This window comes from Lepisosteus platostomus, chromosome 9, assembly GCF_059453375.1.
Source record: "Lepisosteus platostomus isolate fLepPlt1 chromosome 9, fLepPlt1.hap1, whole genome shotgun sequence".
Lineage (NCBI taxonomy): Eukaryota > Metazoa > Chordata > Actinopteri > Semionotiformes > Lepisosteidae > Lepisosteus > Lepisosteus platostomus.
In genome coordinates, this window is record NC_142619.1 from 58,034,078 (window position 1) to 58,061,317 (window position 27,240).

Here is a 27,240-nt window from a genome sequence, read left to right on the forward strand (position 1 = left end):
ATAACATTTAATCCAATAATTCCTTTGATCAGGTCTCCCCATTCCTTCCATATGCTTGGATACTTAGGCTATAAAGATAAGATAAGATTTTTATTGTCCCCTGAGGGACATTTTTTATGGACACACAGCACTCCAGTATATTTAAATAGAATGCAAACAAAAAAAATAAAAGAAAAACATTGCACATTATTCTATTACAAAAAATAGGAAAAACATTGCACATCACTCTATTGCACATGCATAACACATAACATGTAACATTTATAACACATCACAAACATATTGCACTCAAGTGGGTTGTAAGAGTCAAAATTGTGTTTATCCTTGACATTTGCGTTGACAGCTTTAGTGGATAGTGGAACAAAGGAAGGTTTGTATCTGTTTGACTTACATTTGGGAACCCTGAAACGTTTGCCAGAAGGAAGACGTTGATATTCAGAATTGAGGGAAATGTGGGAAGGATCTGATATAATGTTTCCTGCCTGTTTGATTATGGATTTTTCAAAGATTGTCTGCAGAGAGGGGTGCTGTTTCACTCCCATGACCTTCAAAGCTGACTGGATGAGGTGGGTAATTTGCGATTTTAAATGAACTGATAGATGACTAAATCACACTGTAATACCATATCTGATAATGCTCTCGATTACAGCATGGTAGTGGTTCTTCATCAGTAAAGAAACCACAGATATCATATATGGCATGTCTGTAAGACAATGAATTTCTTGCACCTATTTGTCCGCTAACGTTTCTTCATGTCACCAGATCTCCTAATAATCACTGCCTTTGTTTGGTGTTTGACCGTCTCTTTCTGCAAGAAGTTTGGGTCACTCTTCCATGCAGTAGAAAGGTCTGCATTCGTTATACTCATTTATTACCTGGTCATTTTCAAATCAGTCTTGGTGTAAAGATCAGATCTCTTTGTTGGCTTTGGTGGTGTTTGTATTGAGATCTTCACAGGTTTTATGAGTGTTCTGATTTGTTCTTCACTGAAGCTAGATAGCTCCATTCTTAAAAACCTTCTTCTTTGGTTGGATCCTTCAGTGTGTTGATGCTAATTCTTTCCATCCAGTTTATTCGGGCGATGTTTTGGAGACAGTCTGGTATACAGAGCAGAACAGATGAGTCTCCAATCGTCAGTGCTCTGGTGGTCTGGACATCTTTGTGATTCCTGGCATGAACAGTGAATAAATCAATCAGGTACCGGAATTTGGATCATGAATGACGCCAAATGAAATTGTGATTTTTTTAATGATCATTTAAGGGTTCTGACTTGGTGGATCTGACATGAGCTTGGTATTTGTCAGTAGCTCACACGAAAATTAATATTTAAAGCTCAATATCCAGTTATTGGATAAAGAACAGGGTTAGCAATACTGGGCTAGTGATACCGTAAAATGTGTGAATTTATTTCACTTTTAATATTATATACATGGTAGATCTACAAAAATGTTAAATTTGTCATGATTGTTAATTTTCTTTAACAGCCAGAATCAATTTCATTTAACAATACAGCTTTAGCATGCTTTTCCCAACGTCTTCAGACTTAGGCAATACACATAATTTATGGTCAGAACAGCTTTTCTTGAAGATTTGTGAGTCTTAAGTCAGCTAATTTCTGACCACTGGATAGGCTTTTGTCCCAGAATGCACAGCACCATTGTGTGTATAAACTTAATGGGGCTGATTTGTTAACATTCTTTTCCTGTGCATTCTAATCACTGTGGAGACACTGAAGGAATAGGAGGTAGCAGCTGTCTCCTGAGACTGTATATTATGTCATCAGTTTAATCATTTCGTCCTAGTTTGCTTTGGTTCAGAGTGCTTAGAACCACTGTTTTTAAACACAGATTGATATGAGTGAGTTGAATAACTAGAGTTGCCTTCTGGCCCATAAGCCTCAGACTCTCTGGAAGGGAATGCGATTTTAAAGTTGCCCTGAAAAAGAAGTAAATCAACTTTTAAACAGAGCATAAAACCTTTCCTAAATGGATATTGCTATTTAATTAAGTGTGTGGCCCGACGATACAATATTTTTGAACATTTGAAAATGATGTTAATCCCTCCACTTTCTAACTGCCAGCAACTGTATCACCCTATAGATCACAACTGGCAGCTCACTTGAGCTCAGCGGGTGTGAGCCTGGTCAGTATTTCAATGGGAGACTTCCTAGGAAACCTCAGGTTGCTGCTGGAAGAGGTGTTAGTGGGGCCAGAAGGGAGAGCTCACCCTGCAGTCTGTATGGGTCCTAATGCCTAGACTGTAAAAAAATGTGTCATCCTTCTGATGAGATGTAAATGCTAAGTCCTGACTCTCTGTGCTCATTAAAAATCTCTCAAAAAGAGTAGGTTTGTTACCCCAGCACCCTGGCCAAATTTCCTCCTGGCCTTTACCAATCATGGCCTCCTAATAATCCCCATCTAGGAATTGGCTTCATCACTCTGTTCTCCTCCCCACTGATGATAGCTAATTGTACCATTTATGTTGCTTGTACTTTGACAGGAGAACTTGCACGTAGCAGCCAGATTTTTAAAAGATACAAAATGAGAACTAGGTCTAGAAGTGGTTTATTCCGTGCTGAAAAGAGAGGAAAGAAAACACAACTTTGGGCTGTGGAGCTTTCTTCGGGTGTGAGAAAGACAGGGCAGACAGCAAAGATTAAATAGAACAGGAAAAGCTGGGAGAGTGGAGGAGGTGGGAGCAGGGGAGAGGCAGAGAGGCTACTCAGGTGGTACGATGTGGAGAGAGGTGAAGAGAGAGGTGAAGTCATAACCTGCGTGTGAATAGAAAAGATACTAATGTACGAATTAAGACGCCTTTAGGTCTCATTTGATCCCTGCAATACCTCTATTTTTCTTCAGGGTTCTTTAACAATTCCGAATATCCATCACAGAATATCCATCATTAGGTTTATTCTGCGAACAGTATAAAAAAATTACCACCAGGTGTCAGCCAATATACAGTACTGCTCCCGACAGATTGTTTTCAAATCCTATTATCATAAACAAATTTTACGAATGCTTATTCAGAAAGGACTTGGCCTACATCATAAAAGTTTGAATACAACTCTTTATATCACTACCGTCCGCTTTCATCGATGACGAATCTTAGAATCCTGCACGTTTATATCAAAACAAACAAAATTTGGTCTGCAATTTCATCCAGCTACATTTGTAACTCTAGTGGAGTTCGTTTTTAACACAGATGGTTTGTAAGATACACACATGCACCTAATATGGATAATTTAACACTGTTTTTTGTAAATGAAGTTGACAGAAAAAGACAATTCCTCAGGAGTAAAAGTCTAAAGAAGTATTAAACGCGTACAATACAAATACAAATGCCTTTAGCGGCAGGTGAATGAACTGCAGTTGAAGAAAGCCGTCTTTGAAAGCAGCCCTCAAGTCACTGCCATTACCTCACGTCTTCGGGACTCGACAGATCCGCTCTTGAAGACAGAACTTAAGGAAAACCCCTTGCTTCATCTGCCTGTACTGCACTGTACAAGAGTCCATTGACGCTTGAGATTCCGGCACTCGAACGTGAGTAATCCTTCTCTCCTGATGAATAAGAATGCTACACTTCAGCAGAAGACAGTTTTCAAATGAAAAAAAAAAACAATACAAAAATTAGAGATGTAGGTACCCTTCGCAATCATAGGTACCAGTTTTTGTTGCAGTCGTGTTTTGGAATGAGTTAAAAATTTAAACGCACCCGTGGACGCAGTTGGTATTTGTAAAAAGTATGCGAAGCCAATAAGAATAAAAATAAGAAGAAGTCTGAGGCATGTTCGTGATTTGTACTGCTATCCTAAGAGTTGTTTTTGGAATGGATTTCTGAGAGCAGGCTATTGTGTAGATGTGCATAGACGTTCAGACATTTTTATTCTCAGTGATTTTATTAGTATTATCGATATCAATTATCAACATCCATCGTCCTCCTCATAATCATCGTTGTCGTTATTAGTTATTATCTTTCTAAAACCAAACGTGAGCACATTGAAAGAGTGGGATTTTGTAAATTTGCAAGAGCCGCATCATTGATGTCTGTAACAGATGGCACTTGTTTACACAGAGCAACCTGACCTCTTATTTTTTTAACCCAGCCTGGAATTTATGTTTAAATTGATTTTGCTCTCCCAGCACAAGAACTACAGTGTAGGTGGGGAAAATATACCATCTGTTTAAAGCTCCAAACTGTCTGCTAATAAGCACCATATTGCCCAGAGGAGATAATTATGTAGTGTACATTAATAGGTGGTTTGTATTGCCCAGGACATTATCTCTGGACAATTGCTACTGCATGTAACTGAAAAGATAAAATCAGACTGTAACAGTTCATTTTAGATTAGGTTAGGTTTTGGGAAAATCAACAAGACCATGTCACAGATCCACTCTCTCAAGCTTTTCTTTTATAGAATTGACCCCGTCGTGTTCTGTACAGAAGCTGTTAGCACCAGTGCTACAATGTCAGCTAAATGGAGAGACCGGTGCAGTGAAAAAGGTAAATCAAGTTGAATAAGGAAAACATTTAATGAGTACTGAGTGTCCCTTTCATGGTTAATCTCCAGTTTGATTTAAAGCACTGTTTTAAGTAGGAGCTGTAATGAACAATGAATGCTAAATCATGAATAATACAGCTTTGAACTACATGTCTGACTCCCTGTTTGACTTGTTTCTTGTACACCAATCCTCAAGGCTAGGCTGCCATTCCCTCAACAAATCTCAGCAAATATCTCTACATATTTAGTCCCTCTGTCGCATTCATTGAGATCTAGCCGAACTATGAAGTTGCTAAGTTGCTATACTGTATGTATAGCTTGTTCTAATTAGCACTAGCACTCTTTGGCTCTTAATAGGAAGACACCTTCCTAGATATCTTTTTCTGATTGGAAGGGACATAATCTCTTTATTGATAAGGGTAGTGTACCAAAGAGGTAGCAGTCCAAGTTCTTCCTGATAATTGAATGAGGTTCTTTAAGGGCTTTCGGGACAAAACCTTCTGACATTTATCCAGCCTGCAAACACCTCCCTCATTTCCAGCTCTTCTGTGTTCGTGTTATCTCTAGACACCCGCAGCTGAATACACCCTACTTGGTGGCTCTTTGGAAGCCGAAAAGGTTGCAGCCACTGCCTGTGAACACCGTTGTGTGGGGTTCTGCCCTCTTGTTCCCACAGAGAGGTTCCTGGCGAACGCTCTGAGGAGGGAGAACCTGCAGCTGGACCGGTCCATCCGCTGCTTGAACCTGCAGTACCAGAGGGAGATGGCCAGCATGAGTGGGGCACAGCAGGAGCTGCGGAGGGCGCTGGACCGGCTGAGCACCCGGCAGGAGGGGCGGGCGCTGGGGAGGAAGGCCGGGGCCTGCGTGGCCCAAGACAGGAAGTCAGAGCAGAGGAAGCATGAGCGCTACTGTCCCAACCACATTGTGTGCTCTAAGTGCAACCTAAGAATGAGGCTGGCAGACAGCATCACCAGGCAGTTTACCCCCAGGCTGTGGACCATGTACTGCAACAGCCCGTGTGGCTCTGCGGATGATTCCCTTACTGACGCAAGACTCTACAGGATACCAACCTTCTTGATGCACAGGAACTTGTCTGCCTCTGACAATTCCCTGCGCTACCTGCCCTTTATATCTTTATAAAAACCCCACAGAAAACAACACAGAGCCTGTTGCCACACAAAGGAAAGCAACTCATCTCCTCCTTGGTCCTCAGACGAATTCATACTGTGTTGTCAGTGTCACCTCAAACATAAGAAGGTTTTTTTTCTTTGCCCAAAGGAGAGTGGGCCATTCGGCCCATATACTGTAGCTTGTTTGGGTTTTAGGAGCTCATTGATACAGCTGTTTCCTGAAACGGCAGTTATTTGCTTGGAATCAAAAGCACACCAGAAGCAATACATGAAACGCCTTTTACTAAACAGTTAGAGGAGTGTTCAGTTATGGCACTGGTGTGATCAGTTGACATTTTAATCGGGCTCCCATTGGTATCGTCGCAATGTGGAAGTGCTTAAGAGTATAGATGTTTACAACCTCAGTGTTGCCCGTTGTTATTAGACTGTAGTGCCGTATGTGGCCCGGTTTAAATACAAAAGACTGTACATGATACTTAAAAAGAGTCATATTTGAAGGTGTTATACACAGAGTGACTGATGCATTAACGCCGTTTCAGACAGCTTGTTCTGTAGTTTATTTCTCAGGGGATCTCAGAGGAGTGTTTTCCATTCAACTTGTTACATCAGCCCTGCCGTATTCAGGAAATCCAGAATCCAGAAATCCACTCGCCACACAGAATCAAAAGTTGTTTATTGCAGTTTGCCTTTTTATATGCCACTTTCACAGAGATGAAAGGACTACAATAGGCAACAGCCAGCCAGCGGCTGACATTCTCTGTTGACCCCTGCAAGGCTGTCAGGGATACCATTGTTGTGTGCGGACAGCTGTCGAGAAAGAGTGCAGTTTTGTGGGGTTCTTTTTTCTGTTTAACTGGTTGTGATCCTGCAGACTGTTCTGAGGTGCCTGAGGAATGCAGAGGGAAGCAAGAGATGGAAAATATGGGCATATGATTTGTTGTGTTCATTGTTTGGCAGTCACACAAAAAGTTGGAATAAATGATTGATCTTTTTATTATAGAAACATCGATGATGTCCTTTCTTAGCCTCAAAAGCTTCTAATCTCATCATGAGCTTTGTGCTCAAGGCCCCACATGTGACAGAGGTGCACCCTGATCTTCTTCTGTAACACGTTGTTAATCAGCATGCAGATGCGGAGCAATCTCTTCTCATCCTGTGTCAGAGGAGCCCTCACCAAAAGCACGACATACAGTTGGAAATGCCAGGAATATCTCTGACCCACTGCTTTAATCCGGTGTGAAACAATGACCCCCTAAATTGAAAACTGTGCTTGCCTTCCAGGCTGCAAAAAGGTGATGCAGAACATAAACTGTTAAGTTGGTATTTGTACTTTAGTCACGTTTCATGAACTGGGGACCATCGAGATTGATCTGAAGTTTACTTCTTTTCAGACAATTTAAAGTTAAAAACATGTGGTGCACTGAAACCACAAATGTTGCTGAATAACATTAAGCCATTTCTTCGGTTACTGCAAAACTCTGAGCCTGAAGAAACTGCAGTTATTTTATTTTCTGTACACAAATTTCATTGAGCGACAAAACTAAAACATGTAAATGTTAGATTTTCTCAAGCAGCCACAACCCTGATATTTACACCATACATGTTTATATACAATTTCTAATGCTTGACGTTCAAAAGCTAAAAAAAATACACATATAAAATTCTAAAACCCAAGACTGCTTAAAATCCCATGCAGTTATTTCCGACGGATGTACGCATGTCATTTGTGCAACAGCAGAAATTAAGACATTCTAAAAAGAACAAGTAAAAATATTCCAAGGGTCACAAACTAAACTATAGATTAACACACAAAAAATTAAACTAAATGAGGAACACAGAACAGGCAAGTGAACTCATTTATTTCAGGTTAAACAGGCATAACATGCCTAATTAAATCTACTAATATATAAGCTTCATGCTTACAATTCTATGTTTAGTCAACTTAGTCCAGCTCCTGCAATGTCCAGTCCAGCAAACTGACAGATATCACAGAGGAAGGGTTAAGATCATCACCTTAATTACCTCTTCAAATAATACATCTCTTTAAAATATGACATAGAAGTTTTGACATATTTGACATAGAAATGGTAGAACACTTAGAAGAAAAGAATGATTGATAAATGACGGTTTTACCTATTTGCATGGAGGGTGTAAGTACTGATATAAATCATCAACGTTAATCAACATTTCACTTATAGTCAACATTTTATTGCCAATGGGACACGTTTCTGTTGTTATATAATCCAGACAAAAAAAAACCCAACATAAATGGGGTTAAAACGAAATGGCAAGGATGTGGCTACTGAAAAGCTCTGTAGACTTGCGATCTGTTGCCTGTACAAAAAAAATAGAAAGTGACAGAGCTGTGCATAACTCAACTATACCTATTTGTACCTATTTGTTCTCACCTATATTTTTTAAAAACTGTGCAATCTGCAGAAACCTTTGAGAAAGATGAACAAATAGTACAGCTGGATCATCCAGGTGGATGCTGCACATTGGTGGTGGTTGAGGGGAGTCCCCATTACTTGTAAAGCGCTTTGAGTAGAGTGTCCAGAAAAGCGCTATATAAGTGTAAGCAATTATTATTATTATTATTATTATTATTACAGCTGGCGCAGGGGAAGGTATGCGGAAAATATATACATTTCTTAATTCCTTTGTCTTCTGGTGCCTTGCACACAGAGGGACCCCACAAACAACCAGCAGGGTCCCACATTCCTCCAGCAAGGAACATGTAGAACTGAGTCAGGAATTCTGTGGGAAGATCCTGTAGGATTTCTTCCACTGGAAAAATATCACCACAGGATAGTAGGTTCATGTTGATATGACGATTCTCAATTCTCAGCATTAAATACAACAATATCAGCAGCTGTTCGTTGATCCTGATCCCAATCTAATTCAGCTTTAACACCACAGAGCCGCCTGTGTCTGGCCACTGGACAAAGGGACAGTGCAGTGCGAGGACACAGAGAAAACATTAGTTGTACACCTGGCAACTGCCTTAGATCACAAAATAAAAAAATATATTTTCCTAAGTCTACTTTTTAAATTTTTCTCATTAAAATGCACAGCACAGTGAAGCCTCAAAAGACCATGCTCTCTGTTTTTTAAGTGGATACAATAAACCAGATCAAAACAGGAAAGCAATCACTCTGATATGTCAGGGCTGAATGCAGAGACGAGCTCCAGAAAAAGACCTTATTATCGTTAGGATTTAGACTTACAGTAAGACACATACTTCTGATTTTTTTAAAACAATTTTATATTATTGCTGCCTGTAAATCAGCCAAGATGCATGTTTTTGCTGTACTTAAATAGGCAGTATGAATAGTAGCACTGAGATTAAGTATAGTAGTTTAAAAAACATATGGAAGTGCCTTGGGCTTGACTGTTATGAAACAAAAAATAATATATTAATTTATATTCGTATATTTTATATTCATACCTGGGAATATTAATCATAGAAGAATCAACACAATTAACAGATCAATGTCACTTAAAAACCAAACACTTAAAAAAACGGCAGACATAATACAGTATGTCAGTTGACACCCTCCTCTTATTGATTTTATTTTCGTTTTAAAAAAAGAACTGATAGTCTCTGTCCTTAGATTAAATCTGTTTCAGAAATCAGGCTTTCCCTTTGCAAAATAATTGTTTTGGTAATCTGGAACATGACTAAAAACAATCAATTTCCAATTCAAATACTACACATTAAAATGAAAATGTACTTTAGTAGGCATTTGGTAGGCATTGTAAACTCCTGTTTTTTACTTTGCTATAGGTGAAAAGCACATACTGTACCAAGACATATAGACGGTCCATATTTTTTTTATAAAAGCATAAGGATGCATCACTTTAAAAAAATAGCCTCAATATAGTAAAGGGAAAATAACTCTCTCGGACTTCCATTGACTCTGTACACATTGTAGTTCCAAAATAAAAAAAAACGAGTTTCAGAACGGCACCAAAATGAATAACTCACAACCTCAGAATGACCTATAGACTCACCAGCAAAGCACAACAAAGCACAACAAAGTATATTAAGGGGACCTGATACAACACACATTCTGGGTAGGAAAATAAGCAAATATTGTTTCAGTGTTGAAGATCTGTTCTAAATATTCTGTACTTAAAAACTGTGCATAACTGCAACAGTACCTGTGAATATTCTTTTGGAAATAAGAAGACCGCTTCACAAAAATGGCTTAAATAAAATGTACTGTAATGTTTGATTGTATAAAGTGCCTTAAATCCAGTTTTAATTGCAGTCTAGACCGTAGACATTATTTACTCAGTGGGCCATTTTACAGCCAGCAATATTTAGTAAAACTAGTTTTCTCAGCTGTGTTGTTCGGTCCCTTTAACCCAATTTAATACTACATAATGTTTCAGACCTATTACCAGCAATATTCAGTCAACAGAAAGCATTTCTCCTATGATTTAGCATTCATATGGCTGCATTAAACACATGTTAAAAACATAAACAAAAAAGAAACAAAACATAAACAGACATACCTGTAACATGCATCTTGGTTTCATAGCAGTCGTACACTTAGAACAATAACATCTGTACAGCTATATCCAATGAAAGCAATACAATACAGACGCAATAATGTGATATATACAGTAGTTTACAGGAAGAGTAATCATTAACCTTCAATTTCTGATTTACATAAAATATTTACACTTTCATTCCATCAGATGGCATCTCATATTTCTGAGGATTCTTCATATTGTAGTTATTTGCCTGTGGGTGTTTTGGAGTTATTTGTTTATTTTTCTGACTATATAGTGGATAGTGGTTTGTTACAGAAAACCTGCCTGGTGTCTACAGATGGAAACGAGTCCATGATCAAACCAAAAGACCGAGCTTTCAGATCAGCAGAAGTCACATAAATTACTAACTATGATCCTCTGTTCTGTGACAACCAATATAATGGACAAAAACAGGAAACAAGCAAACGTTTTAATCTCCCAAGTTACATATAACAGGTATTCCACGGTCTGAGGTATTTGCATAATTCTGGTATTCTGATATATATGAAAGCAATGAATATGACGTATTTTCCATTTAATCTATAATACGCAACATGACAGATCCTATTGGAATACATCACACATATACCTCAGTATGTCCAGGCATGATTTGTAGTTGAACCGGTCACAAAGTTTGGCAAGACTGTGCAGTAGAAAGATAATAGCAGCTGACTATACCAGATAACAAATAACATTCGTCCTAGTTGTGGTAAAATGCACTCCGTACTTTTTTTTATTAACTTGTGTCTTCTTCGATCAGCCTCAGTTACATCTGTACGTTTGCATGTATCTGTACAAAAATCATTCTGGCTTGCCAATGCATTTGAAAAGAATTCTAGCTTGGAGTGAGTGGGGGGAGGATTGTTATTCATTGGAACTGTGAGCAGCCACTAATAACTGGTATCTAGTTAGGGCCATATTGAGGAGTGCCTGGTACAGCATTAGGCACCATTATTAGCATTAGGTGGCATTAGATGCTGGAAATAAAACAGCTTCAATTCTAGGCAGCACGATGACAAGTCAACGAAAAAGCTCCTCAGGGACTGTGGACATTATTAGGAAAAATGAGCTTTCCAAACAATGTATCTAACTTTCACTGTGCAGTAAGAGATACCAGAGCACAGCTAACAACTCATTGGGATTCAAGCTGGTATGTCTGCAGCTTCTGTTTAACAGCATTCCCTACCTTTTAAGATTGCATCTGACTAGGGTTTGGCAAAACCTCTTGTTAGCACCTCCCGTGTAAAGAGGCATTCAGCTTGAGACACAAATGAAAATGTCAGATTCCAAGAAACTGTGCTCTGGTCAGCTTAAGGGTTACTGTATTTAAGGGAGATGTTTTTACTGTTTTCCCACTTTACAACCGAGATACAACCGGAATTTAAAAAAATACTTTCTGTAGCACAGATGAGTTATGAAAATAGCACACAGCACACATGGGTTTAAGCTAGTGCTACATCTGTCTTATTGTAAGCAACTTGCTAGAGTACACTATAAGCAGCTCACTATGCTTTGGAACAAGGGCATCATCTTCTGTAATTGTAAGATGACATAAATGAAGCAACAGCCAATGCAGTGTTCTGCTGAATTCAGCTGTCCATAATGAAAAACTAAATGGTTCAGAATTCTTAGTACAAATGATTTCAGTGGCTGCAGTATGATTCACAGGGAATGCTCTTTGCATTAAGTTGCTGACACCTTCAGGATAGTCAGCAGAACTACAAGTGTATAAATGGCAAGCATATAAAAAGTCCATTAATCCATTGAATGCTCCCTGCATGGTTAGAGAAATTATAAGTCCATCCATCCAATCTTATTTGATTCAAAGCTCTTCTTTCCTGGTTAGTAAAGTATGTACATTTATGTCATTGCTTTAAAACACTTGATTAACATCAATCGATACCAGTAATGCATATTATTTGGCTTTATCCAAAATGGTATGATGTAATGGAAAATGAAGATGAAAGATTAAAAAAAAAAACATTGACTCATGAGGACACAGAGTTTCAAAGTCCAGCAACAGTATTCATAAACCATGGCCTGCTCTCGGGAAACAGAGCAAGACACGTCCTGTTCCGTTGAAGAGCTGGGAATGAGCGAGTGATTTACACGTCTACTGCAGGCTACGGGGATATCCAAGGCATTCCAAGCAAGCCAGACAAGGACTGTGTGTAATACAGACTGCAGGCGCTCTGGTAGGTTTGACTGTTTCACACGACGGAGCCCTTGGAAGAGGAGAGGTGGATGGAATGGATCCGGACCCCCAGGGTCTTCTCCAGGTCATGCAGCACGTCAGAGCTAGAACTGTCCGCAGGCTTGTCGTACAGCAGCTGCTTGAAGGCTTCGTTCTCGATCAGGACCACCATGTTTTTCAGGAAGTAACCCTCGATGTAGGCCGAGAGCTCCGGGGCCCCCAGGAACTGCGGGGAGGAAAGAGAATCGGAGAATCCTCAGGCCTAGGCTGTGAGGCGCTTTTCAGGCATGACGATCCAAAAATGTGGAAGGGGATTATGAAGCTTTTGATGGAAGCTGTCTGAGATGACAGCTGAGTTTGAGCTCTTGTGCTGAGAAACCTATATTAAACCTATCAAACTGCCTCATTAAGTATAATTAGCCATTAATTTACTGGCAGTATTAGTTGCTTTGTAGATGTAGAGCTGTTTCTGAAAAATTACAGAGCTGAATTATTCTAGCCGACCTACAACCAATAAGGTTTAGCTGAATTGCTCTGACGTTTTCAAGACATGAGGAGAGATTGACACTGCATCACTCCTGCTCTGTTCAAGCAAACGGAAAGAGCTTCAAACTATGGAATACTGACAAGAAGACAAACAGGTCCTGAGAGCCTGGAGGAGGCTCTGTCCTGCTGGATGGTACTCGCTGTGAGGAATGCGAGGAGATGCATGAAAGGAACTAGCAGATTAAGGTGTATGTCAGCAGCACATGTTTTTGGTGGTCATGAATATAAGTTTTCAGGTGAATAGATAGTTCTGAACAGGTAACAAGCTACTAAATTCTCATAATAAAATAGGAACTAAACCACTGTCACCCACTACCTACTGACCATCAGCCAAGACCCGGTTATTTAATTGTTAGAACAATAGGTTCTTTGAAATCATCTTGGATCATCCCCTTCCACAACAGTGGATACAAGCAATTCCTTGTTTCTACCTTGGTGTGTTTGTAGATGTCAACACAGGTGTCTGTGTTGATGTTTTTCGAGCAAATAATCTCACAGTGACGCTGGAGAGCACTCAGCTGGAAGAATTTAGCAGCAGACAGGAGCTGTGGGGAAAAAAAAACAAAATAATGAAATGGGCAGCAGCAGTCAAGTTCACAGAGGCTGAAGGCTACTTGTTCAGTCAGTTTTTTCATTTTCATCCCATTTAATGACTGCTTATATGGAAGTGTTAATGTGATTAAATATGTCAGTCAGAGTATATTGAGACCTGTTCCTTCAACATCAGCAATAAAGTATGTATTCTATATAGTTTTTCTGATATCAAACTTGCTGTGGAACAAGAGAATAATAGACTTCACCTCCATGACCTCAGTGTTCCTGATGTGAAGCGAGTCTGTCCCTCCACAGTACAGGTACTGCATCACCAGCTGCAACAAGCAACAAGACTCTTACAACCCCATTTAAGAAGTGAAAGTACATGATGTATGTCAAAACCTCATTTTATTTCACTGTCCCACAGTTTTTACATATCACATATACATATTACATACTGGTGTGTTCATCCAGTCAAAGCCATCGTGCGCCAGTACGCTCACCCCACACCAGCTCTCAGTGTGGAGGAGAACAGAGTGATGAAGCCAATTCACAGATGGAGATTATTAGGAGGCCATGATTGGTAAGGGCAAATTGGGAAATTTGGCCAGGACACCGGGGTAACACCCCTACTCTTCTCGAGAAACGCCCTGGGATTTTTAATGACCACAGAGAGTCAGGACCTCGGTTTTACGTCTCATTAGAAGGATGCCCCTTTTTACAGTATAATGTCCCCGTCACTATACTGGGGCATAATGACCCACACAGACCACAGGGTGAGCGCCCCCTACTGGTCCCACTAATACATCTTCCAGCAGCAACCTTAGTTTTTCCCAGGAGGTCTCTCATCCAGGTACTGACCAGGCTCACACCTGCTGAGCTTCAGTGGGCTGCCAGTTGTGAATTGCAGGGTGATATGGCACACATTAAGCTGTTCCATCCATACAGGAAGAACATTCACTTCCAATATCATATAAAACACCAGGCGTACACTTACAGAAATTAATTGCATTTTCTGTACTTACAACTGAAAGCATTTGATGAGTTTGACATTATACCTATACTACATTTAAAATGACAATTAAACATTTTTTTGGCAATTTTTTACATTTTATTTCAGTTTGCAGCCAAGGGTACAGCCCACTAAAATAAGAACAAATTTCTGAACCTGAGTAAACTTCGTGTTCTGTCTACAGTAACAAAACAGAACAGGGAGTTCTCTCAGAGATGCAGCGGGGCAGGAGCATGTAGTTAAGTTAATCTATGTCAAGATATCATCCAGATCCACTCTCAAAGTCACTCCAAAGAGAAGATCATACCCACAAAAACTGGTTATAATTATTTCTTAGGAATTAATAAAAACTGCCTGTACAAGTCACATTTCAACAAAAATGAAGAAGCCCTGGAATCATCATTAGGAGCGTGTATCAATTCCCAGATCCAAACTCCCAGACTCCACAGATGACATTTGGTTACTTAGTAGAATTTGATGTATCACATAGAATGCTTTTAAAGGGAGGTGTTTGTATAAGATATGAATGTACTTCAGCGTGATCAGAATTTGTGATTATACAGTTTTACACTCCACTTTAACATCTGTTGCATCTATTTATATTGAAGTAGAACTAACAACAGCGATAGATCGTCCTACACAAGCTGGAGACTTGGAAAATTATTCAGTAATCACTTGAAGTTTGAAAACAAAGATGGACAATGAGCATCACTTTCATGAATAGCATTCGGCTTTCTCCCCCTTTCTTCATATCATGTCTCTGTTACCTTTGGCTAGTGTGAATCACAGAGGTGAAACTAAGATAAGCCAGATAAGCCATATTGGCCATATACAACTTCTTGTATTAGGAATTTGTCTTTTCACATACCCCAACTTGCTCTCCATGAGACACACAGACAGGGAGAGAAGCTTGGGGTCAAAGCGCAGGGTCAACCATTTATACAGTGCCCCTGGAGCAACTGGGGTTTAGGATCTTGCTCATGGGCCCAATAGAGGAGGATGCCTCTGCCGGCCACAGGATTTGAACCGGCAACCTTCCAGCCACAGGCGTAGATCCTTAGCCACAGAGCCACCGCTCCGCCCTATCTTGAGCAAGATACTGTACTGAAACTGCTCTGCTAAAACACCCAGCTGTATACTGTAAATAAGTGCACACGTAAGGTGCTTTGGATAAAAGCATTTAATCTCATAAAATAATCAGAAAAACTCTCTAAGGTAAAGTATGTGGATCCCTTTTCTCATCTTCTACTGTACAGCAAATGAGTTACCAGGTTTTACTATCTGTTGTACTGATATCCTAGTCCAGGGACTCAGCTCAGTTTAGACTGTTTAAACTAGAACAGCCCTCTCCTGTGCGCCCACCTGCCCACACAGCATCAGCTTGCCCAGAAGTCTGCTGCATGCTTTGTCTTCGCTCTGCCTCACCTCTCCCACAATGCTCCTCTGGATCTCAAACTCTGCTGGCTTTTCTTCTTCTCCCTGCCTGTCTGTAGTTCAACATCCTTTTTCTGGTTTTACGGCATTCTCTCCCATTCTCCTTACTCCAACCTCCATTTCATCTACCTTTTTTTTGTTCTCTCAACTCTCCCATGGTCAGTACTTACTCACTGTATTCCACGCTCTCACCCGCTGGTGGGATCAAGATATCGCTGCTCTGGAATAACTCCAGAGGTCAGCAGCCAGATGCAGTCCAGGGCTTAGTGGAATCACCTACACTAACAGGCTGAAGGAACAGAGCCTTTTTAGTTTTGAACTTAGAAGACTACGAGGGGGCCTGTTTCAAGTATTCCATAACGTCAAAAGTCACCAAACAAGTTAGCCCACTGGACTCCTTCAGACCCAACTACATGGTGAAACATGAACCACTTGACACAAGTGGAAACTAAGCTTTAAAACTTAGAACAGGAGATACACTGACTATACAAACGATTGTGGGAGCCTGGAACAAGGTACCCCGACATACTGTTGAAACTAAAGCCCTAGCTTTTTTGGAGAAATAGCTGGACGAGATCCTTAGTTAAGTTATCTACCAGCAACCACTTGATTTAGGTGGGCCAAACAGTCTCCTCTAATTTGCAACCTTTCTCATGTTCTTAACTGTCTCTCATTCTAATGCTTCCGCAGAATTGCCATGGCAGGTCTTACCAATAGACAGTACTATCTGCTCTTACTTCCCATCTGACTGTATTGCTAAATATTTGACTTATATTTAATTTAAGTATTTTATATTAGTTACTTATATAATACTATAGAGGAGGAAGAAGGCTCACCTGAAGAAGGCTCCACAGCCGAAACATTGTTTTTTTTTCTTCTCTTTTCAGCATGGAATAAACGTTTACTCATTCCTTATATATTAGTATTAGGTTTATTCCATGCTGAAAAGCGAAGAGAGAAAACACAACATTTCGGCTGTGAAGCCTTCTTCAGGTGTGAAGCCTGAATGTTGTGTTTTCTCTCTTCTGTTTTCAGCATGGAATAAACCTATTACTTGTTCCTTTGCAGAGTACGCATGCTGACGCAGCTACCCACCTGAGCTACTTATATACTAGTATTACAAACTCCTGTATTACACTCCTGTAATCCACTTTTTAACACAACATAACTCACTACACTGGGATTTGAGCTATTTTCATTACATATGTACAGTTTTTATGCTAAACCCTTGATGGTTTTCTTATATGAATAATATTAATTTTCTGTTGTTTACCTGAAATATATTGTACTTTACATGGCTGATTTCAATGCAAGTGTTCTCTGCAGTAGGTCTGTTTGAAAGCAAAGATTTAAACCTGGAAAAGAAGAACAATAAAAGAATGCAAACAAGTGCTTTATCCTCTAACACAAGTCTATTAATTTATAAATCTTTCAATAAATTACTTGTAAGCCTCCGACACCAGTAACACTAGAGCTTCTTTAATTAAACAATCATTGGTCTATCGGTATGAGTCAGCTAGAAAACTTCCCAAACTTCACCACTTCATGAAGAAATTATAGAGCACCCTCCCAATGTCAAAACAGGATATAAGCAAGGGCAATTTCTTTATTTTATAAGAAAATGTCCCGGAGTTCAACTAATAACTTTATAGATTTCCCTTCTTAATAGGCTGCTTTACAACATGCAATGCCTTAGTTACACAGAAGACCAACAGGAAGCCATGATTCCATGCTGACATAATTGTGGTCTCAACATTTCAAGTGTGCAGCCAGAAGACTTTGCAGGTAGCAATTCCCTGTCACAGGGCAGAATAAAAGCCTTGACTTTCTGACGGGAAACAGAATTTTACATTTCGCAAACTAATTTAAAAAAAGAATGACCTCATCTGCTATTAAATGTGGATCAGACACATTCCCAGCCTTAAATGAAGCACACTAATCGCTTCAGGAAAAAGTTTTCCTCAACTTCCCTGCACAGAAGTAAAACTGCCACACATCACGCAAGCTTTTGAAACCAGGGAAGCTGACTTTTTTTTTCCTGGCAAAGCGGAACCTGTCTGAACACATTAATAAAACCTACATTTGAGGCAGAAACCCTTCATGACATGGTTTCATAAAACTCGAGAGAAGCAATGGCACCGATATGTCATAGAGGTTTCACTGCAGTCACAGGGGGAATTAGAGAGCATCGAGGCTCATTCAGCTGCACTTTCCATAGAGAAGAGAGCTAGCTTTGCTTCCTAGTTAATATCACCCATCGGAGTGCCTCCAGCTCATACCTGGCAGATGCCGTGAACAGCAGGACTTTGTGCGCATAGAATGGCTTCCCTTCAACCAGGAATGTCACATCGGACATTTCTTTATTGTTCAGAAAATGAGGATCTGAAAGGACGAAGGAGACACACAGTGTTGCCTGATCATAAAGACAGATTTATTTACTAACACTTACAGTATGTAAAGTAAACATGTCAAACTGTACACAGAACTAATTTACATCATTGCTTCTTAATGCACTAAACCATGAGCAACACTTGCAGGCAGGATAATGCTAATTAATTTTAACTATATATCCCAAAGCTTCCCAGAACACTTCCCACACTGAGATCATGACCACAATCAACAGTACAGTTATGCACTGGGAGAATCCAGCTACCACTGGACACTGGCTTACATCACAGCTGATAGGCCACGGATATTACTTTGGCTATTCTGTTTTTAGTGTTAAACAACACTATTAAAGATGTATGGGAAACTTATATTTAGATATAATCACTCCCTGCTCACTCAACACATCTGAGGTGACAGGTTAACGACTTGCTGACAAAATCACATCTGACAGACTAAAACATCACTTCTATGTATCATCTACGGTTCCATCCCCAGATCCTTATTGTAAAGTCCTTGCGCTTTGCACAAAAACAAAGAAGAGGTACTCAGTAAAACTGTACAAAGATAAAACTGCTGATTGATATGATTCCTGGACAACAGTGTTTTCGTTACTGCATAGTAGTAAAGTTAAAAATGTCCAATCTCCAATCCTTGTCAATTACCAGAGATTACTGACTAGGTTAGAGGTTGCTTGCTCTGACTCACTTCGACACATAGAGATCCTTTCTACGATTTCAAACAGAACAAAAAGTCAAGACAGTTTAATTTTCCTAAGGAAATATGATTTTAATTACCATGTGTTTGTTTGCACTGTTTCACTGTGTCTTCTTTGCTTTGAAAATTTGAATAGTGAGCTTTGGAGAGGCTGTGCTAAATCCAGCAGGCGGTGAACCCTATTAAGTGACAGGCACTTACCTAATCGTGATGTCTGTTTCTTTTTAATCTCCGTGAGCTTCGGAATGGGATAAGGTCCATAGCACTGAGTGAAAATAACTGACAACTGCTGGCTTATCACTTCGTTCTGCGAACAAACACATTGCATAAATACAATTCCAAAATAACGTCTTCAATATGCAGATTTATAAAACGTCCAGTCGCAATCATCAATCTTCTGCGGCTTTTATATGCGCAAGTAAATGAGCAGAGAAAATATATCAGCTAGTTCTGCTATGCGGATAGAATACATTAGCATTTAAACACTCGTAAGGATTCTGATCCACACAAGAAATCCACGTCCGGTTTAAACGGCTCTCAAACGCTCAGAATTTACTGTCTGGGTTTTGATTACATAACACATCCTTCAATGTCATTCTGTTTTCTGCAGTGCCATTAGTATTTTCTTGAAGACACATCTGAGGAAGGATCTTAGGCAGTTATTCTGTATGTGCAGTAACTAGGTGAGGTTGTATATTACTAATGATTCCCCAAGGGGCTCACGACTGAAAAAGTCATTTTCTGAGTAATGGAGGTTCACTCTGTTCATTGATGTCTTTCTCATTTCATCTAGCTAAAAATAATGAGACATTTTAAACTGATTATATGCCCTGGGCATTGGTACAGTGTGTGTTAAACCTGGTGTCATTGTTCGATCACATGGGAGCCTGAGCACCCTCAGCTGATTCTTGCTATTATCTAAAAGGGTATGAGCAGATAAGACCTACATCACATTGGCATTGTTTCCTAATTACCTATGTGAATTTGCATTTGCCTTTCAACACACAGCTGAAATTTCTGATTGATTCCAGTAGAATCCCTGCTTGTTCTCTAATCTTTTGCAAAAAACCACAGGAGGAAGAGAAGCAGTGAGCTTCATCACGCTGGGCTCAGAATGGGATGTCAGGCCCAATTCTAAATGTAACACTGTTTGTCTCAGGTCAGTTTAGCAACTTTGTAAAATCTCCTGCTTAGGAAGAGTATATGACATTAGGATTTTGATGTTAACTGTGGGATGTTGGTCAGCTCACACAAGGTAACGGCTCATTTGGAGATACAAAAGAATTTAATATCTAAGCTAAGACTGGAAAACGAGAATGTCTTTCAACCATTTTGGAAGCACTGCTAGTAGAAAACCTGCAATGTAAAGCGAAGATTTAGAATTTATTTAAACACCCTTTCAGAAATAAAGACTTCTTATGCTAGCACATAAATTACTTCAGGCTTTGAAGGAAATAAGGAGATACCACCTTTCAAGTAGGTGTCACAGCTAATTAAGGAATCCTCTTAAATGGTTCGGTGTGCTTTGGATGAGGTGAGAAATTGACTGTATTTTCTCTAATTTTGTAAAAAACCGCGGCACAGCATATACGACAAGGAAAACAAAGCAGACCGATTACCTTGCTGGCTCGTAAGATCTCAAACATCAAAGGCAGGCCATGGGTAATGAGCTCCTCGGTGTACTCCTCTTCCTCGATGCAGCTGAACTCCTTCAGCAGGCCCTGGATGAGGGGGCGGCGGTGCTGGTGGAAGCAGGTGCGGAGGGACTCCAGCCAGGTGTGCAGAGTCCAGGGCACGCCTGCACACACAGCAAGCACACGGCTCTCAGCCCACAGGCCCAGGGGAACACGAGCCACAGGGCCCAGGGCACGCCTGCACACACAGCAAGCACACGGCTCTCAGCCCACAGGCCCAGCGGAGCACGAGCCACAGGGCCCAGGGCACGCCTGCACACACAGCAAGCACACGGCTCTCAGCCCACAGGCCCAGCGGAGCACGAGCCACAGGGCCCAGGGCACACCTGCACACACAGCAAGCACACGGCTCTCAGCCCACAGGCCCAGGGGAACACGAGCCACAGGGCCCAGGGCACGCCTGCACACACAGCAAGCACACGGCTCTCAGCCCACAGGCCCAGGGGAACACGAGCCACAGGGCCCAGGGCACGCCTGCACACACAGCAAGCACACGGCTCTCAGCCCACAGGCCCAGGGGAACACGAGCCACAGGGCCCAGGGCACGCCTGCACACACAGCAAGCACACGGCTCTCAGCCCACAGGCCCAGCGGAGCACGAGCCACAGGGCCCAGGGCACGCCTGCACACACAGCAAGCACACGGCTCTCAGCCCACAGGCCCAGGGGAACACGAGCCACAGGGCCCAGGGCACGCCTGCACACACAGCAAGCACACGGCTCTCAGCCCACAGGCCCAGGGGAACACGAGCCACAGGGCCCAGGGCACGCCTGCACACACAGCAAGCACACGGCTCTCAGCCCACAGGCCCAGGGGAACACGAGCCACAGGGCCCAGGGCACGCCTGCACACACAGCTAGCACACGGCTCTCAGCCCACAGGCCCAGGGGAACACGAGCCACAGGGCCCAGGGCACGCCTGCACACACAGCAAGCACACGGCTCTCAGCCCACAGGCCCAGGGGAACACGAGCCACAGGGCCCAGGGCACGCCTGCACACACAGCAAGCACACGGCTCTCAGCCCACAGGCCCAGCGGAGCACGAGCCACAGGGCCCAGGGCACGCCTGCACACACAGCAAGCACACGGCTCTCAGCCCACAGGCCCAGGGGAACACGAGCCACAGGGCCCAGGGCACGCCTGCACACACAGCAAGCACACGGCTCTCAGCCCACAGGCCCAGCGGAGCACGAGCCACAGGGCCCAGGGCACGCCTGCACACACAGCAAGCACACGGCTCTCAGCCCACAGGCCCAGGGGAACACGAGCCACAGGGCCCAGGGCACGCCTGCACACACAGCAAGCACACGGCTCTCAGCCCACAGGCCCAGCGGAGCACGAGCCACAGGGCCCAGGGCACGCCTGCACACACAGCAAGCACACGGCTCTCAGCCCACAGGCCCAGGGGAACACGAGCCACAGGGCCCAGGGCACGCCTGCACACACAGCAAGCACACGGCTCTCAGCCCACAGGCCCAGGGGAACACGAGCCACAGGGCCCAGGGCACGCCTGCACACACAGCAAGCACACGGCTCTCAGCCCACAGGCCCAGCGGAGCACGAGCCACAGGGCCCAGGGCACGCCTGCACACACAGCAAGCACACGGCTCTCAGCCCACAGGCCCAGGGGAACACGAGCCACAGGGCCCAGGGCACGCCTGCACACACAGCAAGCACACGGCTCTCAGCCCACAGGCCCAGCGGAGCACGAGCCACAGGGCCCAGGGCACGCCTGCACACACAGCAAGCACACGGCTCTCAGCCCACAGGCCCAGGGGAACACGAGCCACAGGGCCCAGGGCACGCCTGCACACACAGCAAGCACACGGCTCTCAGCCCACAGGCCCAGGGGAACACGAGCCACAGGGCCCAGGGCACGCCTGCACACACAGCAAGCACACGGCTCTCAGCCCACAGGCCCAGGGGAACACGAGCCACAGGGCCCAGGGCACGCCTGCACACACAGCAAGCACACGGCTCTCAGCCCACAGGCCCAGCGGAGCACGAGCCACAGGGCCCAGGGCACGCCTGCACACACAGCAAGCACACGGCTCTCAGCCCACAGGCCCAGCGGAGCACGAGCCACAGGGCCCAGGGCACGCCTGCACACACAGCAAGCACACGGCTCTCAGCCCACAGGCCCAGGGGAACACGAGCCACAGGGCCCAGGGGACGCCTGCACACACAGCAAGCACACGGCTCTCAGCCCACAGGCCCAGGGGAACACGAGCCACAGGGCCCAGGGCACGCCTGCACACACAGCAAGCACACGGCTCTCAGCCCACAGGCCCAGCGGAGCACGAGCCACAGGGCCCAGGGCACGCCTGCACACACAGCAAGCACACGGCTCTCAGCCCACAGGCCCAGGGGAACACGAGCCACAGGGCCCAGGGCACGCCTGCACACACAGCAAGCACACGGCTCTCAGCCCACAGGCCCAGCGGAGCACGAGCCACAGGGCCCAGGGCACGCCTGCACACACAGCAAGCACACGGCTCTCAGCCCACAGGCCCAGGGGAACACGAGCCACAGGGGCCAGGGCACGCCTGCACACACAGCAAGCACACGGCTCTCAGCCCACAGGCCCAGCGGAGCACGAGCCACAGGGCCCAGGGCACGCCTGCACACACAGCAAGCACACGGCTCTCAGCCCACAGGCCCAGGGGAACACGAGCCACAGGGCCCAGGGCACGCCTGCACACACAGCAAGCACACGGCTCTCAGCCCACAGGCCCAGCGGAGCACGAGCCACAGGGCCCAGGGCACGCCTGCACACACAGCAAGCACACGGCTCTCAGCCCACAGGCCCAGGGGAACACGAGCCACAGGGCCCAGGGCACGCCTGCACACACAGCAAGCACACGGCTCTCAGCCCACAGGCCCAGCGGAGCACGAGCCACAGGGCCCAGGGCACGCCTGCACACACAGCAAGCACACGGCTCTCAGCCCACAGGCCCAGGGGAACACGAGCCACAGGGCCCAGGGCACGCCTGCACACACAGCAAGCACACGGCTCTCAGCCCACAGGCCCAGGGGAACACGAGCCACAGGGCCCAGGGCACGCCTGCACACACAGCAAGCACACGGTTCTCAGCCCACAGGCCCAGCGGAGCACGAGCCACAGGGCCCAGGGCACGCCTGCACACACAGCAAGCACACGGCTCTCAGCCCACAGGCCCAGCGGAGCACGAGCCACAGGGCCCAGGGCACGCCTGCACACACAGCAAGCACACGGCTCTCAGCCCACAGGCCCAGGGGAACACGAGCCACAGGGCCCAGGGCACGCCTGCACACACAGCAAGCACACGGCTCTCAGCCCACAGGCCCAGCGGAGCACGAGCCACAGGGCCCAGGGCACGCCTGCACACACAGCAAGCACACGGCTCTCAGCCCACAGGCCCAGGGGAACACGAGCCACAGGGCCCAGGGCACGCCTGCACACACAGCAAGCACACGGCTCTCAGCCCACAGGCCCAGGGGAACACGAGCCACAGGGCCCAGGGCACGCCTGCACACACAGCAAGCACACGGCTCTCAGCCCACAGGCCCAGCGGAGCACGAGCCACAGGGCCCAGGGCACGCCTGCACACACAGCAAGCACACGGCTCTCAGCCCACAGGCCCAGGGGAACACGAGCCACAGGGCCCAGGGCACGCCTGCACACACAGCAAGCACACGGCTCTCAGCCCACAGGCCCAGCGGAGCACGAGCCACAGGGCCCAGGGCACGCCTGCACACACAGCAAGCACACGGCTCTCAGCCCACAGGCCCAGGGGAACACGAGCCACAGGGCCCAGGGCACGCCTGCACACACAGCAAGCACACGGCTCTCAGCCCACAGGCCCAGCGGAGCACGAGCCACAGGGCCCAGGGCACGCCTGCACACACAGCAAGCACACGGCTCTCAGCCCACAGGCCCAGGGGAACACGAGCCACAGGGCCCAGGGCACGCCTGCACACACAGCAAGCACACGGCTCTCAGCCCACAGGCCCAGCGGAGCACGAGCCACAGGGCCCAGGGCACGCCTACACACACAGCAAGCACACGGCTCTCAGCCCACAGGCCCAGCGGAGCACGAGCCACAGGGCCCAGGGCACGCCTGCACACACAGCAAGCACACGGCTCTCAGCCCACAGGCCCAGGGGAACACGAGCCACAGGGCCCAGGGCACGCCTGCACACACAGCAAGCACACGGCTCTCAGCCCACAGGCCCAGCGGAGCACGAGCCACAGGGCCCAGGGCACGCCTGCACACACAGCAAGCACACGGCTCTCAGCCCACAGGCCCAGGGGAACACGAGCCACAGGGCCCAGGGCACGCCTGCACACACAGCAAGCACACGGCTCTCAGCCCACAGGCCCAGCGGAGCACGAGCCACAGGGCCCAGGGCACGCCTGCACACACAGCAAGCACACGGCTCTCAGCCCACAGGCCCAGGGGAACACGAGCCACAGGGCCCAGGGCACGCCTGCACACACAGCAAGCACACGGCTCTCAGCCCACAGGCCCAGGGGAACACGAGCCACAGGGCCCAGGGCACGCCTGCACACACAGCAAGCACACGGCTCTCAGCCCACAGGCCCAGCGGAGCACGAGCCACAGGGCCCAGGGCACGCCTGCACACACAGCAAGCACACGGCTCTCAGCCCACAGGCCCAGGGGAACACGAGCCACAGGGCCCAGGGCACGCCTGCACACACAGCAAGCACACGGCTCTCAGCCCACAGGCCCAGCGGAGCACGAGCCACAGGGCCCAGGGCACGCCTGCACACACAGCAAGCACACGGCTCTCAGCCCACAGGCCCAGGGGAACACGAGCCACAGGGCCCAGGGCACGCCTGCACACACAGCAAGCACACGGCTCTCAGCCCACAGGCCCAGCGGAGCACGAGCCACAGGGCCCAGGGCACGCCTGCACACACAGCAAGCACACGGCTCTCAGCCCACAGGCCCAGGGGAACACGAGCCACAGGGCCCAGGGCACGCCTGCACACACAGCAAGCACACGGCTCTCAGCCCACAGGCCCAGGGGAACACGAGCCACAGGGCCCAGGGCACGCCTGCACACACAGCAAGCACACGGTTCTCAGCCCACAGGCCCAGCGGAGCACGAGCCACAGGGCCCAGGGCACGCCTGCACACACAGCAAGCACACGGCTCTCAGCCCACAGGCCCAGCGGAGCACGAGCCACAGGGCCCAGGGCACGCCTGCACACACAGCAAGCACACGGCTCTCAGCCCACAGGCCCAGGGGAACACGAGCCACAGGGCCCAGGGCACGCCTGCACACACAGCAAGCACACGGCTCTCAGCCCACAGGCCCAGCGGAGCACGAGCCACAGGGCCCAGGGCACGCCTGCACACACAGCAAGCACACGGCTCTCAGCCCACAGGCCCAGGGGAACACGAGCCACAGGGCCCAGGGCACGCCTGCACACACAGCAAGCACACGGCTCTCAGCCCACAGGCCCAGCGGAGCACGAGCCACAGGGCCCAGGGCACGCCTGCACACACAGCAAGCACACGGCTCTCAGCCCACAGGCCCAGGGGAGCACGAGCCACAGGGCCCAGGGCACGCCTGCACACACAGCAAGCACACGGCTCTCAGCCCACAGGCCCAGGGGAACACGAGCCACAGGGCCCAGGGCACGCCTGCACACACAGCAAGCACACGGCTCTCAGCCCACAGGCCCAGGGGAACACGAGCCACAGGGCCCAGGGCACGCCTGCACACACAGCAAGCACACGGCTCTCAGCCCACAGGCCCAGGGGAACACGAGCCACAGGGCCCAGGGCACGCCTGCACACACAGCAAGCACACGGTTCTCAGCCCACAGGCCCAGCGGAGCACGAGCCACAGGGCCCAGGGCACGCCTGCACACACAGCAAGCACACGGCTCTCAGCCCACAGGCCCAGCGGAGCACGAGCCACAGGGCCCAGGGCACGCCTGCACACACAGCAAGCACACGGCTCTCAGCCCACAGGCCCAGGGGAACACGAGCCACAGGGCCCAGGGCACGCCTGCACACACAGCAAGCACACGGCTCTCAGCCCACAGGCCCAGCGGAGCACGAGCCACAGGGCCCAGGGCACGCCTGCACACACAACAAGCACACGGCTCTCAGCCCACAGGCCCAGGGGAACACGAGCCACAGGGCCCAGGGCACGCCTGCACACACAGCAAGCACACGGCTCTCAGCCCACAGGCCCAGGGGAACACGAGCCACAGGGCCCAGGGCACGCCTGCACACACAGCAAGCACACGGCTCTCAGCCCACAGGCCCAGCGGAGCACGAGCCACAGGGCCCAGGGCACGCCTGCACACACAGCAAGCACACGGCTCTCAGCCCACAGGCCCAGGGGAACACGAGCCACAGGGCCCAGGGCACGCCTGCACACACAGCAAGCACACGGCTCTCAGCCCACAGGCCCAGCGGAGCACGAGCCACAGGGCCCAGGGCATGCCTGCACACACAGCAAGCACACGGCTCTCAGCCCACAGGCCCAGGGGAACACGAGCCACAGGGCCCAGGGCACGCCTGCACACACAG

General features: G+C 46.8%; 2 protein-coding genes across 5 annotated transcripts in view; one reads left to right on the forward strand and one right to left on the reverse strand.

Annotated features, from left to right (window-relative positions):
- The first annotated feature begins 3,129 nt into the window (after positions 1-3,129).
- LOC148655325 (uncharacterized) lies at positions 3,130-6,631 on the forward strand. Of its 3 annotated transcripts, none has more exons than XM_088645844.1 (3): positions 3,130-3,539; positions 4,441-4,500; positions 5,175-6,631. In XM_088645844.1, exons 2-3 carry the CDS (start codon positions 4,464-4,466, stop codon positions 5,636-5,638), a joined length of 501 nt encoding a protein of 166 aa, XP_088501970.1. In that variant the 5' UTR covers positions 3,130-3,539; positions 4,441-4,463; the 3' UTR covers positions 5,639-6,631. The 3 variants fall into 3 exon arrangements, with proteins under 3 accessions (XP_088501970.1, XP_088501969.1, XP_088501968.1); XM_088645843.1 differs by having other exon boundaries at positions 3,137-3,539; positions 4,415-4,500; XM_088645842.1 differs by lacking the exon at positions 3,130-3,539 and having other exon boundaries at positions 3,552-4,500.
- Positions 6,632-7,117: 486 nt separating this feature from the next.
- LOC148655326 (ankyrin repeat- and BTB/POZ domain-containing protein 3-A) overlaps positions 7,118-27,240 on the reverse strand; it is a 176,166-nt gene continuing 156,043 nt past the window's right edge. For both annotated transcript variants that reach the window (XM_088645841.1, XM_088645840.1), the window contains 7 exons: positions 20,612-20,790; positions 19,194-19,299; positions 18,170-18,272; positions 17,164-17,245; positions 13,711-13,779; positions 13,342-13,455; positions 7,118-12,590 (listed from right to left, as the gene is read on the reverse strand). In XM_088645841.1, the coding sequence (XP_088501967.1) occupies positions 12,381-12,590; positions 13,342-13,455; positions 13,711-13,779; positions 17,164-17,245; positions 18,170-18,272; positions 19,194-19,299; positions 20,612-20,790 (863 nt within the window). In that variant the 3' untranslated portion in view covers positions 7,118-12,380. The remainder of the gene's footprint in view (positions 12,591-13,341; positions 13,456-13,710; positions 13,780-17,163; positions 17,246-18,169; positions 18,273-19,193; positions 19,300-20,611; positions 20,791-27,240) is intronic.